This window comes from Portunus trituberculatus, chromosome 45, assembly GCF_017591435.1.
Source record: "Portunus trituberculatus isolate SZX2019 chromosome 45, ASM1759143v1, whole genome shotgun sequence".
NCBI classification, from domain to species: Eukaryota; Metazoa; Arthropoda; class Malacostraca; order Decapoda; family Portunidae; genus Portunus; species Portunus trituberculatus.
Genome location: NC_059299.1, coordinates 12938906 through 12954301, shown reverse-complemented (window position 1 = coordinate 12954301; position 15396 = coordinate 12938906). Strand labels below are relative to the sequence as shown.

At 39.1% G+C, this 15396-nt stretch overlaps 1 protein-coding gene across 2 annotated transcripts in view; it reads right to left on the bottom strand.

Moving 5' to 3' along the window:
- The window catches only part of LOC123519664 (serine/arginine repetitive matrix protein 2-like), a 46017-nt gene that overhangs the window by 23467 nt on the left and 7154 nt on the right, over positions 1 to 15396 (bottom strand). For both annotated transcript variants that reach the window (XM_045281144.1, XM_045281145.1), the window contains exon 2: positions 6429 to 6617. In XM_045281144.1, coding sequence (XP_045137079.1) covers positions 6429 to 6617 — 189 coding nt within the window. The remainder of the gene's footprint in view (positions 1 to 6428; positions 6618 to 15396) is intronic.

Below are 15396 nucleotides of genomic sequence, written 5' to 3'. Positions count from 1 at the left end.
CATGTACTGTAGAAGGGTGAGTAAGTCTGACGGTGGTGGTGCAGCCATGGTTGTCTCAGACTTTTCTGGTGTTGATGAGACTGTCTTCCCATGTCTCTTTCCACGCGGTGACATGAATCGTGCCTGTAGACCGGATCCACTCCTCGGAGTCTGTAAGCAACGAAACAATCACTGTGGAAGGAAATACGTGCAGATGCAAATGGGTGGTGTGGCGGTGAGGGGAGATCCGTACGCCCGGCAGCGCAAGGCAGCAGCCCTGCGGCATGCCAAGGAGCGCGGCAGTGGTCCCCGAGCAGTGACGAGGGGAATACGTGACGCTCGCCGCTCTAGCGTGGCGAGTGCGTGCGAGTCTCACCCTTAAGCATAGGTACCATAAGAGCGAGGCAACACTACGCACAAATATCACTGCACTGCACTGTCCACGGCACTAGTACCACTGCACTGCACTCCACAAGTCACTGTAGGTCCACTGTAGTCGCTGGGTAGACTGTAGAGGTCCTGGAGTGTAGATCCAAGTGGCGGGCTGGGGTACACAGACGCTACCGGCTTCACCAAGACACTCGACAGCACATATCACTCGATACTCACTGCGCCATGTTTGTTCTTGTGGTCTAGCCACTGTAGAAGGTTCTTTGGGAGTGATAGAGGTGCGAGGGAAACACACGAGTAACAGAAGTCCGGTATATTTCCCCAAATACAGAAGAGGGTGTACAGCGCGTCTCTCCCCTAGCTAGCGCGGGAAGCTCCTACCGTGTAGCCTGGCGTAAGATGATGCCAGGCTGCACGTTGTCGTACAGACACTAGCTACTGACTAACCCACAATGTAATGGAAATGGGAAAAAGTGAAAGATGACCAGTGGGAGTCTATAAGATGGGAGATGGAGTAGAACTAGAAAAAGTAAAAAAGGAAAAGGACTTGGGAGTGACAGTGGAAGAAAACAATCAACTGGTAAGCCATATTGATAGAATTTTCAGAAACGTATAATTTGCTAAGGAATATTGGATTAGCATTTCACTATATGGACAAAAAATGATGAAGAAATTGATAAGTACTAAAATAGGACCTAGATTGGAATATGCAGGAGTTGTGTGGACCCCCCATAAAAAGAAACACATAAGGAAATTGGAGAGACTGCAAAAATGGCTACAAGAATGGTTCCAGAATTTAAAGGGATGACATATGAGGAGAGACTAAAAGCTATGGATCTACCAACCCTGGAACAGAGAAGAGAGATAGGGGATCTGATACAAGTTTATAAATTGATTAACGGAATGGATCAAGTGGATAATGAGAAACTAATCCTAAGAGAAAAATATGACATTAGAAACACAAGATCGCATAATAAGAAACTGAGGAAGGGAAGATGTCTGAGAAATGTAAAAAAATTTTGTTTCCCGCAAGATGTGTTGAGACTTGGAACAGTTTGAGTGAGGAAATGATGTCAGCAAAGAGTGTACATAGTTTTAAAGAAAGATTGGATAAGTGTAGATATGGAGACGGGGCCACACGAGCATAAAGCCCAGGCCCTGTAAAACTACAACTAGGTAAATACACACACACACACACACACACACACACACACACACACACACACACACACACACACACACACACGCTGTTCCGAGAATCAACTGATCATCACTACATGTTGTACAGTATTTACAGTGGCCTGGGCAAGTAGTGTGCACTTGTTTTTCATGAAATCAATTATTAAAGAATCATGAGTAAAGAAGAGATTCCATCAAAATGCAGACATGAGACTAGGGAAAAAATGAAAGCTGATGATGATTATGTTGGTGAGGGAGAGATTGCATTCGAAGGTTTCGATACGACGAATACTTCACTACTTAAGAGAGTGTTGACTATTGAACGTAAACTAGATAAATTATTGATAAGGAGAATATGGAAATGAAAGAGAATGAAGAACACGAAAAAGTTTATAAAACTGAAAGGATAAAAAAAAAAGTGGAACAAAACGAAGCTAGGGTAAGAGCAGAAAACGAAGAACTAAAAGAAAAAGAAGAAAATATGACAAACAAAATGATAGGAGTCCTCAAGACAAAAGAAAATCTAGTTAGACAAATTGCAGAAAAAAAAGAAGAGTGTAGTCGTATTTGGAATAAAAGAAAAAATATAAAATATAGACCAAAAGAGAAAAAGAAGAAATGAAATCAGTCAAAGACCTACTGAAGAATCTAATGACGAAGATAGGCAGAACTTGGAAGAGGAAGTAGAAGAAATAAACAGAATGGGACCATATCAAGAAGGAAAACGAGACCAATTAAAATACTACTAAAATCACAAGCAGCAACAGAAGAAATATTATATAGAACAACAAAACTTAGAGAAACAGAAGGCTGCAAGGATATCTATATAAAGAAAAATAGAAATGAGGAAGAAAGGAAGAGATACAATGAACTGGCAGCAGCAGTAAGGGAAAAAAATAATGAAAGGTCAGAAGAGAAAAAGGCATTTTTGGAGAATTCTAGGAGACAGGATAAGGAAATGGTATATAAACGAGAAGGAAGAGAAAAAGTGGAACAAGTTTAACTAAAATGATAAAGGCAAAAGACTAAAAATGATGTATACGAACATAGACGGGTTTTATCAAGTAAATTAGAATTAAGAGATTACATAAAGAAAGAAAATCCAGATATTGTATGCCTGGCTGAAACAAAACTAAATGAGGCAATCAAAATAGACTTGGATAATAGGTATAATGTATGGAGAAGAGACAGAGTGGGTAAAGGAGGAGGAGGAGTCATGATAATGTTAAGGAAGGAGATAGTGATAAACCAAGTGGAATGTGGGAAGGAAAAGCAGAAGTATTGTATATTAAGATGCATATTAATAAAAAGAGTTAACAATCATTGTAACATATGTGCCACCAAAACAAATTCATGGACCAATCAAGAATATAAAGACATGATAGATGACACAATAAGGAGTCTAATGAGAATCGTTAAAGAAAGGAGAAAAGTGATATTAGTAGGAGATTTCAACTGTAAAGAAGTGGACTGGGAAAATTATGAAAGTGGTATGGGGGAAGAAGCCTGGGGAGAAAGATTCTTGAACCTAATGATAGACAATATGATGGACCAGAGAGTAAAGGAATGCACAAGATTCAGAGGAAATGACAAGCCGGCGAGATTGGACCTAGTTTTTACAAGGGGTATACAAATGAATGATGATATAAGATATAAGTGCCCATTGGGAAAGAGTGACCATGTAATATTAGAAATAGATATAGAAGAGGGAAAGGAAGATAGAGACGATTCATACAAAGGAGACCGATTAAATTACAGAAAGGCTGATATTGAGAATCTCATGAACTATTTAAAAACGTAAACTGGGAGGAGAAGGAAAACTCAGAGACAATGCAAGAGAAATATAACTTATTTTTGGAAATATACAAAACAGGAGTCAGGAATATGTCCCAAAATATAGACCTAAAGAAGAAGGAAAGAAAGATTGGTTTAATGCAAGGTGTGCTAGGGCAAAGGAGAAAAGAGATGGAGCATGGAAAAGGTGGAGGAGAAATAGAAATCCAGTAAATAAGGAAAACTTCAAGGCAGCGAGAAATGAATATGTTAAGGTGAGGAAGGAAGAGGAAAAGAACTTTGAAAAGGACATTGTCGAAAAATGTAAGGAGCAACCAAAATTGTTCTATAGATTCATAAATGGAAAAATTAGGCAAAAAGAAACAATAGAAAGGTTAAAAGGAGAGAACGGGATGGTGGAAGACCCAAAAGTATGGCAGAACTATTAAATAATAAATTCCAGGAGGTCTTTACTAAGGAATCCAAATTTGAAAGGCCACAGGGTAATAGAGAGACAATCTATATGAAAGAGATTAAAGTAACCAAGCTTGAAATAAAAGAGTTAATGAAGGAACTGGATGAAGAGAAGGCAATGGGACCGGATGAAGTCTCAGGCAGAATACTGAAAGAATGTAGGGAAGAACTAGCAAGTCCTATATACAACATCATAAAATGCTCAATAGAAAATGGAACAGTACCAGTAGAATGGAAAAGAGCTGAGGTGGTTCCCATATATAAGAGTGGAAGGAAGGAAGAACCTTTAAATTACAGACCGGTATCACTAACTAGTGTAATATGCAAGATGTGAAAGAATAATAAAGAAACAATGGATCGAGTTCCTTGAAGACAACAAATTAATATCAAATAGCCAATTTGGTTTTAGAAAAGACGGTCTTGTGTAACTAATTTATTGAGTTTCTATTCTAGAATAGTTGATAGAGTACAAGAGAGAGGATGGGTTGACTGTATTTATTTGGATTTAAAAAGGCATTTGACAAAGTGCCACATGCAAGATTACTGTGGAAGTTAGAGGAGAAGGGTGGCTTAAAAGGAAGCACATTGAGATGGATAGAAAATTATTTGAGGGGGAGAGAAATAAGGACGGTAGTTAAAGATATGAAGTCCAAGTGGAGAGCAGTAGAAAGCGGAGTGCCACAGGGTCAGTATTGGCACCAATACTTTTCCTCATTTATATTAACGACATGCCAGAAGGAGTGAACAGCTACATAAATCTGTTTGCAGATGATACGAAACTGTGCAGAGTTATAAAGCAAAAGAGGATTGTGAAATACTGCAAGAAGACCTAAATAAGATCTGGGAATGGAGTAAAAGTGGAAATGGAATTCAATGTGAACAAAAGCCATGTCATGGAAATGGGAAAGAGTGAAAGACGACCTGTGGGAATCTATAAGATGGGAGATGGAGTAGAACTGGAGAAAGTAAAAAGGAAAAGGACTTAGGAGTGATGATGGAAGAAAACAATCAACCAGTAAGCCATATTGATAGAATTTTTAGAGAAACATATAATTTGCTGAATATTGGAGTAGCATTTCACTACATGGACAAAGAAATGAAGAAATTGATAAGTACTATAATAAGACCCAGATTGGAATATGCAGGAGTAGTGTGGACCCCTCATAAAAAGAAACACATAAGGAAGTTGAAGAGACTACAAAAAATGGCTACAAGAATGGTTCCAGAATTTGAAGGGATGACACATGAGGAGAGACTAAAGGCAATGGATCTACCAACCCTGGAACAAAGAAGGGAGAGAGGAGATCTGATACAAGTTTATAAATTGATCAACGGAATGAACCAAGTGGATAATGAGAAACTGATCCTGAGAGAAGAATATGACATTCAAAGCACAAGATCGCATAGTAAAAAGCTGAGAAAAGGAAGATGTCTGAGAGATATTAAGAAATATAGTTCCCCGCAAAGATGTATTGAGACGTGGAACATACTTTTAAAGTAAGATTGAATAAGTGTAGATATGGAGAAGGGGCCACACGAGCATAAAGCCCAGGCCCTGTAAAACTACAACTAAGTAAATACAACTAGGTAAATACACACACACACACTGTTCACCTAGCAGTAAATAGGCACGGGATGTAACTCGAGGAGTTGTGGCCTCGCTTTCCTGGTGAATGGAGTGTGTGATGTGGTCTCAGTCCTACCCGAAGATCGGTCTATGAGCTTTGAGCTCGCTCCGTATATGGGAAGACTGGCTGGGTGACCAGCAGGACAGGTGAGGTGAGGTGAATACACACACACACACACACACACACACACACACACACACACACACACACACACACTTCATGCATCTATATAGCAATATTTTCTTTTCTGGGTTTTTATTACACAAGAATAGATTTTGCTACATACAAACATATCAAATGTGCAATAATTAGAGAGGGTAGTCAGTACATTACAAGATCTGCATATGTACATTGATTTGACAAGTAGAGAGAGAGAGAGAGAGAGAGAGAGAGAGAGAGAGAGAGAGAGAGAGAGAGAGAGAGAGAGAGAGAGAGAGAGAGAACATGTCCATTACACCAGGTTTTTAAACAGTTGAGTGTCAAAAGCAGAGGACAGCATGGCCTGGGGCAAGAGGCTCTGGGCTGCCACACACTGAACATAACACACTGATGAAACAAACATTAGGCTGCATAAAGATTTTACACATGCACTAATGACTTGAATACACACTGTGAGGCATTATCAGAAAATTGTAACCCAAATGTATCTTCTCTTTGCTAAGACAAAAAACAAACAAACAAATAAATCAAAAGCTAAGAAATAAAAGAACTATATTACCAGGCAAGAAGAGCAATACTTTTCCTTTTACCCCACCCTCTGCTTGCACTCTACCTTATCCTCTACTTGCATCAAATGCTCCTACTTCACTATTTGCATCACTACCAATGTACTTCACTATGCATCACTACAAATGCTCCTACTTATGTACTCTGCTTGCATCACTACCAACCCTGCTTGTATCACTACCAACCCTGCTCCCTACCTTACCTCTTGCTTGCCTGACTATCCTCCTTCTCTTTATATACATTCATAAGTTTCCTTTAAAATAACACTCCACAATTATGTGCTGGCCGGAAGGACTGTGGCCGACCGATGGGCAGAGGCTTGTTGACGTTAAGGTGTTTTTCTTGTGGTGGGTCATGTGCTGGAGAGACCTCAGCCTCATTGACACGCTTGCTCAGCAGTGCCTGGATGCGCAGCTCAGCTATTTCATCATCGCTGTTGCCTCCCTGACTGTCATCATCTCTCTCCTCCTGCATGGTAAACAGTGGCAATGGTCATCCATACTGATCTTTCTATTCAACTAAAATATTTCTACTTCATAAATATCAGTCAAAACAATGCACACACACACACACACACACACACAACTTATTACTTTAAGGTTAAGGGGAGTAGTTTCTTCAACACAGTAACTCCTTGGTGTGATCGGGTACACTCACCACTAAAGCCTTAAAGCTGACAGTGATAGTTACAGACTGAAAATTATTACTAATTATAAAATTCCATTGCAGTAGAAATTACAAGTTTGTTAAACGATAATTTGGGCAAGACAGAACATTAAACTTCATTTTAAGAACTATTTTCCCCCTAATTATACTGACATATTTTTATTAAGTAATAATGCCTTAAGGCTTCCACCATCCATGAAAACATATCCCTCTATTCCTCACACAGCAGTGCACCACACCACCTACCTTCCTTACCAAACAGCTGTGACTTTTGTATGTTACTTTACACCAGTGTATGCTGTCCCTATGCAAAATACTGATACATAAAATGGCATAATGGACAACATGTATATAAATGACTATTATGTAAGGCTTTTTCAGTGTGGTATATGCGAGTGTATGAGGAGAGGTTAAGCACTGCATATAAGTACTTTGTTACCATAGTTCCCTTCCCTCAATAGTACAAGTAAGCATACCATCAGCACACACACACACACACACACACACACACACACACACACACATGTGTGTGTGTGTGTGTGTGTGTGTGTGTGTGTGTGTGTGTGTGTGTGTGTGTGTGTGTGTGTGTGTGTGTGTGTGTGTGTATTTACCTAATTGTATTTACCTAATTGTAACATACGGAAAAGAGCTATGCTCGTGTTGTCCCGTCTCCATATCTATTAATGTCCAGCTTTTCTTAAAATCATGAATATTCCTTGCGTTGACCACTTCCACGTCTAAACTATTCCATGCTTCCACCCTTCTATGAGGAAGCTATATTTTTCACATCTCTCCTATAAGTGGCCATTTTAGTTTTTCCCATGCCCTCTCGACATTCTTTCATTCCACATACACAGATCTTCCCTATCCATTTTTCCATGCCAATCATCACTCTGTATATTGCTATCAGGTCTCCCCTTTCTCTTCTGTTTTCCAGGGTCGGAAGTTGCATTCTTTTCAGTCTGTCTTCATAAGTCAAATCTCTTAAGTCAGGCACCATTTTGTTGCAGCCCTCTGTACTTTCTCTAGTTTCCTTATGTGTTTCTTTAAGTTCGAGCCCACTGTATTGTTGCATATTCAAGCCTTGGTCTTATCATTGCAGTAATTATTTTCTTCATCATTTCTTCATCTAAATATCTGACGCCACTCTTATGTTCCTCAATAAGTTCAATACTTCTCCAATTATTTTGTTTATATGTCTCTCTGGCGATAGGTCATTGGTAATTGTCACCCCAAGGTCTTTTTCTTCATGACTGGTTTTATGTCTTCATTTCCTATCTTGTACATACTCCTGATTCTTCTTTCACTCTTGCCAAACTCTATTTTCTTGCATTTTGTCGTGTTGAACTCCATTTGCCATGTACAGCTCCATTTCCATATTCTGTCCAAGTCTTCCTGGAGTAGTTCGCAATCTTTGTCACATCTCACTTTTCTTAACAATTTTGCATCGTCTGCAAATAGGCTCACATAACTGGACACCCCATCCACCATGTCATTTATGTAGACCGCGAACATTACTGGTGCCAACACTGATCCCTGTGGAACTCCACTCTCCACCAATCCCCATTCTGATGGTCTGTCCTTAATTATTGTTCTCATTTCTCTTCCTACCAAAAGTCTTCCATCCATTTTAGTAAACTGCCATGCACTCCTCCTACCATTTCAAGTTTCCAGATCAGTCTCCGGTGTGGTACCTTATCAAAGGCCTTTTTTAAATCCAGATATATTCCATCAGCCCAACCATCTCTTTCCTGTATTACATCTATCACCCTCGAATAGTAACATATCAGGTTTGTCGTGCATGAACGCCCTTTTCTAAAACCAAATTGACACTCACAAAGTATGTCATTTTTCTCCAAGAAGTCTGTCCATCTATTCTTCACCACCCTCTCACACATCTTAGCTACCACACTTGTAAGTGACACTGGTCTATAGTTCAATGGGTCTCTCTTGTTACCTGATTTATAGATTGGGACAATGTTAGCTCTTTTCCAGTCTTGGGGCACTACACCTTCCCTTAATGAGGCATCAATTACTTCACAAACTTTTTCTGCCAGTTGCTCCTGCATTCTCTTAAAATCCATCCTGATACCCCATCAGGTCCCACAGCTTTTCTCACTTCTAAACTCCCCATCATGTTCTTGATCTCCTCCACAGTTACTTGAAACTCCTTCATAATCCCTTTCTGTTCCATTACCAGTGGTTTGTCAAAAGCAGTCTCCTTTGTGAATACCTTCCAAAGCATCCATTCATAGCCTCTGCCATTTCCTGGGATCTTCACTGCATACTCCATTTACTTCTAAACTTTCAATACTTTCTCTATTTTTGATGTTGTTGTTCACATGTCTGTAAAAAGCCTTGGTTGGTCTTTACATTTATCAATTATATCCTTTTCTTGTTTCTTTCTTTCTTCTCTTCTAATCAACACATATTCATTTCTTGCTCTTTTGTAACTTTCCCACTGCTTAATCCGTCTTTTCCTTCTCCACCTCTTCCATGCATCCTCTTTTCTTGTTCTAGCCTTTTCACATCTATCGTTAAACCAGTCCTGCTTTCCAACTTCTCTATGTTGTCTTATTGGTACAAATTTTTCTCACCTTCTTTGTATATTTTTATAAATTCCTTCCACTTTTCATTTGCTCCTTAGCACTCTTGAATTTCATCCAATTTGTCTCTTGAAAGAATTTCTTTAGGTTTCCAAAATCTGTCTTGGCATAATTCCATCTTCCCACTTTATATTCTTCATTTCTTCTAGATTTCTCTTCGTCTATCACCTTGAACTCCAAAACTGCATGATCACTCTTTGCTAAAGGGCACTCCACCCTCATCTCCTCAATGACCATTGGCTCTGTACTAAAGACCAAGTCCAGTCTTGACGATGCTCCCTCTCCTCCAAACCTAGTATCTTCTTTGACCCACTGAGTTAACACATTTTCCATTGCCAGTGTCAATAGTGTATTTCCCCATGTTGTCTCTGATCCTTCCATTGACCAGTCCTCCCAACACACCTCTTTACAATTAAAATCTCCCATCATTATAGTTCGTTCACAGCCACCCAACATTTCTTCCAGACATGTTCCTGTATCACTTATCATTTCTTCATATTCCTGTACTGACCATGCATTTGTCTTAGGTGGTACGTACACCACTATGTAGTGCCTCTTTTTCCTTCATTAGTTTCTGCTCTGATCTTTAGCACTTCTGCCTTTCCCATACCTTCTTTCACTTGATCCACCTTTATATCTTTTTTAACCAGCAACATCACTCCTCCTCCCATCTTACCTACTCTATTTCTTTTCCAAACATTATATTTCCCTTCTCCAACCATCATCAGGTCTTCTCCTCTCTCAGTTTTGTTTCAGTAAGACCCACAATATCTGGGTTCTTGTCCCTCAAGTAATCGTTGAGTTCTAAAATCCCGATATCACTCCATTTATGTTGGAATACATTACATTCCGCTCATACGTAAGTTTCTTTAGTCCTTTCTTGCTGTACTTTTCTGGGTTATGAACCACTTCCTCAGTCTCATATCCAAGATTCTCCAGAAAAACTCTTTCTTCTCCTCTTCTGTCCTCTCTTCATTTTTTTCAAAGCCTCCTTTCTCAACTCATTTAACATTTCTCTTTCCTTTTCACCGAGATCTCTTCTCAACCAAATCTTCCTTGTTGTTTCCTGCTGGGCTAGCCTCCATGACTTCTCCACCAATTCATCTACATCCTTTTGTGACTTAAGTTTGATTCTTATTGGCCTCATACCTTCTCTTGTGAACTTTCCAATTCTATGGAAGTCCTCTATTTCTTGTACTAGGTCTTTTCCTCCTCCTGCACCACATTAATGATATTATTTATCACCTTTTTATGTTTTTCTCTCTCCATTTTACTCGGTGTCTTATCCTCCTCCACACCAAATATCACCACACATCTCTTTTTGTCTACAGTTTCCCTCACCAATGTCTCATTTGATTTAATAACCTTCACCACTTTCTCAGCAATCTTCTCTTCTATGATCTGTTGATCTATAATTTCAGCAAGGCCCAAAGTTTTCTCCCCAGACTCTTTGATTTCCTTTTCCAGACTTGCAACTTTGTAATTTACCTCCTTTCTTTCCACTTCCTGACTTTTTCCATTCAGCCTGCTTCTCCATCACTTTTCCTAGAGATTCTCCACATTTTTCGCAATTCACTTTAATTAGCTTAACTTCCTCTTTCAGTGCTTCATTTTCCTTCTTCATATCGGCACAGTCTTTCTTTACATTGTCATAACTCGTTTCCAGGCCCCATACTTTTCAAACAGTTTTTCAATTTTACCTTCCAACTCCAGAATTTTCTTCACATAAGCGCTCTTCTCCATTATTCCTTGAAATCCTGTGAAGTCTGATTCATCTTTCGAGTTCACGGCCGCCATGTTGCTCAGATGTAAACAAACCAGCTGATGGCTCAAACGCAGGCTACAGTTTATATTTACCTTCCCTGGACATTATTTTGCTAATCAACAGTTAACATGACTATATGGAGACGGGACAAACATTACCAGCTCCTTTCCCACCTTGGTTACTCGTAGGCAATGGTAACTGTGTGTGTGTGTGTGTGTGTGTGTGTGTGTGTGTGTGTGTGTGTGTGTGTGTGTGTGTGTGTGTGTGTGTGTGTGTGTGTGTTTTCACAAATGTTACAAGGCGGGACGCATGTAACTTATCTTTCAAGAGGGAGAGAGAGAGAGAGAGAGAGAGAGAGAGAGAGAGAGAGAGAGAGAGAGAGAGAGAGAGAGAGAGAGAGAGAGATGGGAACAGTCTATGCCATTGGGTAATTTTAGACACAAGGCATGTAGCTTATCTTTAGTGATTGGTGGAGACAAGGATGGTGGGAGGAGCACTAGGATTTCAAGGACAGCATACGGCGTGTGTAGTTGCTATCCAACACACTATACGGGACAACTGAACTGAAGAAAACTCAGAAAAGAAATATGACGTCTTCGTAGGCATCACCGTATTTGCTACTGGGGCTTCATGACGCCCACATAGGCGTCACAGTAGTGAAGGGTTAAAGAGGCGCAGTGCCGCCAGAGAAGACACCTGCTGGTTCATCTTGATCCAGTTATAACTGGATTACGCTCCCGCTGCGACCACTCCTCCGTGCCCTTTCTCGCGAGTCCTACTTTCCCATATCAGCGGCCTCCTTTCAAATGAGGCTCGGCTTCATGGCTCAGACTTATGTGAACAGACTATAGTGGAGACCATGGTGATAGCAAAACTCGCTAAACAGCGAGGATGGGAGCACAAAAAATGAGTTCACACGCTGGATTAACACACACAATAGCTCGTGTCGAGCGGGAATGCCGGAGGCACTGTGGGGCTGACGTCACGGCCAAACAGACACGCGATTGGCTCAGAGCGAGCAGGAGAGAAAATCGCTAAACTTGAGGGCTTGGCCTTTTTCCAGACAGTCGCTAAATAAGGGTTTCACTAAGCTGGATTTTGCTAAATTCGGGGGCTTACTGTACAAGAAAAGGATGATGATGAGGAGGAAGAGGCTAGATTCGGAGGATTCGATGAGACAAGTACCGCCCTCCATAGGCGAGTTTTAACTTTGGAGAAAAAAATTAGACAACTGGATGAGAGAAAGTATGAGAAGTAAAGAGAACGATGAACAGGAGAGAGTTTCTGAACTTGAAAGACCGGATAAAAAAAGTGGAAGAAAGTGAAGCTAGGTTAAGAGTAGAGAACGTGGAACTGAGAAAAGAACTAGCTATATATAAGAAACAGATGGATGAAGGACTTGGTAAAGTAGAGAAAGAAAAAGAGGACCTGAAAGATCTAGTTAGCAAAGGGGAGGGAAGAGTACATGACGTGACTGAAAAAGAAGTACAGGCATGGAGAGTACAAGATAAGAAAGACAAAGATAACTTACAGGAGGTGATTCAAGAACAACTAAAAGAAAGAGACGAGAAAATGGCAAACAAAATTATTGGAGTCCTTAAGGAAAAGGAAAACCTAGTAAGGGAAATTGCAGAACAAAAAAAAGTGTAATTATCTTTGGACTAAAAGAAAAAACTGTAAAATATAGATCAAGAAGGGAAAAGGAGGAAATGAAGTGAGTTAAAGACCTACTAAAAATTCTAAATGACGAAGATAGGCAGAACCTAGAGGAGCAAGTGGAGGAAATTCACAGAATGGGACCTTATCAAGATGGAACAAGACCAATTAAGATACTACTAAAATCGCAAGCAGCAACAGATGTTATATAGAACAACAAAACTCAGAGAAACAGAAGGCTGCAAGGATATATATATATATATATATATATATATATATATATATATATATATATATATATATATATATATATATATATATAAGAAAAAATAAGAATGAGGAAGAAAGGAGGAGATAGACTAGAACGAATTGGCGGCAGCAGTAAGGGAAAAAATAATTAAAGATCAGAGGAGGAAAAAAAGGCATTTTTTTGGAGAATTCTAGGAGACAGGATACGAAAATGGTATATAAGAGAGAAGGAAGAGGCAACAGTGGACCAAGTGTAACTAAAAGTGATGAGGGCAAGAAACTAAAAATGATGTATACGAACATAGAACTAAAATATTACATAAGGAAAGAAAAACCAGATACTGTATGCCTGGCTGAAACAAAATGAGACAATCAAAATAGGCATAGATAATAGATATAACGTATGGAGGAAAGACAGAGGGGGGTAAAGGAGGAGGAGGAGTCATGATAATGACAAATAAAGAGATAGTGGTAAATCATGTGGAATATGGGGAAAGAAAAAGCAGAAGTACTGTATGTTAAGATGCATATTAATAAAAAAGACTTAACAATCATTGTAACATGTGTCACCAAAAATTAATGTATGGACCAACCGAGAATATAAAGACATGATAGATGACACTATAAAGAGTCTAATGAGAGTCATTAAAGAAAGGAGAAAAGTGTTATTAGTAGGAGACTTCAACTGTAAAGATGTGGACTGGGAAAATTATGAAAGTGGTATGGGGAAAGAAGCTTGGGGAGAAAGATTCCTAAACCTAATGATAGATAATATGATGGATCAAAAAGTAAAGGAAAACACAAGATTCAGAGGAAACGATGAGCCAGCGAGATTAGACCTGGTTTTTACAAGGGCTATATAAATGAATGATGATATAAGATATAAGTGCCCATTGGGAAAGAGTGATCATGTAATATTAGAAATGGATATAGAAGAGGGAAAAGAAGATAGAGATGAATCATACAAAGGAGACCGATTAAATTACAGAAAGGCTGATATTGAGAATCTCAAGAACTATTTCAAATACGCTAACTGGGAGGAGATGGAAAACTCTGAGGGGGTGCAAGAGAAATATAACTTATTTTTGGAAATATACAAAACAGGAGTCAGGGAATATGTCCTGAAATATAGACCTAAGGAAGAAGGAAAGAAAGATTGGTTTAACGCAAAGTGTGCCAGGGCAAAGGAGAAAAGAGATGGAGCATGGAAAAGGTGGAGGAAAAATAGAAATCCAGTAAATAAGGTAAACTTCAAGATAGCAAGATAGGTAGCAAGAAATGAATATGTTAAAGTGAGGAAGAAAGAGGAGAGGATCTATGAAAAGGACATAGTCAAAAAATGCAAGGAGCACCCAAAATTGTTTAACAGATTCATAAATGGAAAAATAAGACAAAAAGAAACAATAGAAAGGTTAAAAGGAGAAAATGGGATGGTGGAAGACCCAAAAAGTATGGCAGAACTGTTAAACAATAAGTTTACTAAGGAATCCAAATTTGAAAGACCACAGGGTAATAGAGAGACAATCTATATGAAAGAGATTAAAGTAACCAAGCTTGAAATAAAAGAGTTAATGAAGGAACTGGATGAAGAAAAGGCAATGGGACCGGATGAAGTCTCAGGCAGAATATTAAAAGAATGTAGAGAAGAACTAGCAAGACCTATATACAACATCATAAAATGCTCAATAGAAAATGGAACAGTACCAGTAGAATGGAAAAGAGCTGAGGTGGTTCCCATATATAAGAGCGGAAGGAAGGAAGAACCTCTAAATTACAGACCGGTATCATTAACTAGTGTAATATGTAAGATGTGTGAAAGAGTAATAAAGAAACAATGGATCGAGTTCCTTGAAGACAACAAATTATTATCAAATAACCAATTTGGCTTTAGAAAAGGTCGGTCGTGTGTAACAAATTTACTGAGTTTCTACTCTAGAATAGTTGACAGGATACAAGAGACAGAGGGATGGGTTGATTGTATTTATTTGGATTTAAAAAAGGCGTTTGATAAAGTGCCACATGCAAGGTTGCTGTGGAAGTTAGATGAGAAGGGTGGCTTAAAAGGAAGCACATTGAGATGGATGGAAAATTATTTGAGGGGGAGAGAAATAAGGATGGTAGTCAAAGATATAAGTCCAAGTCGAGAGCAGTAGAAAGCGGAGTGCCACTGTGGTCAGTATTGGCGCCAATACTTTTTCTCATTTATATAAAAGACATGCCAGAAGGAGTGAACAACTACATAAATCTGTTTGCAGATGATACGAAATTATGCAGAGTTATAAAGCAAAAAGAGGATTGTGAAATA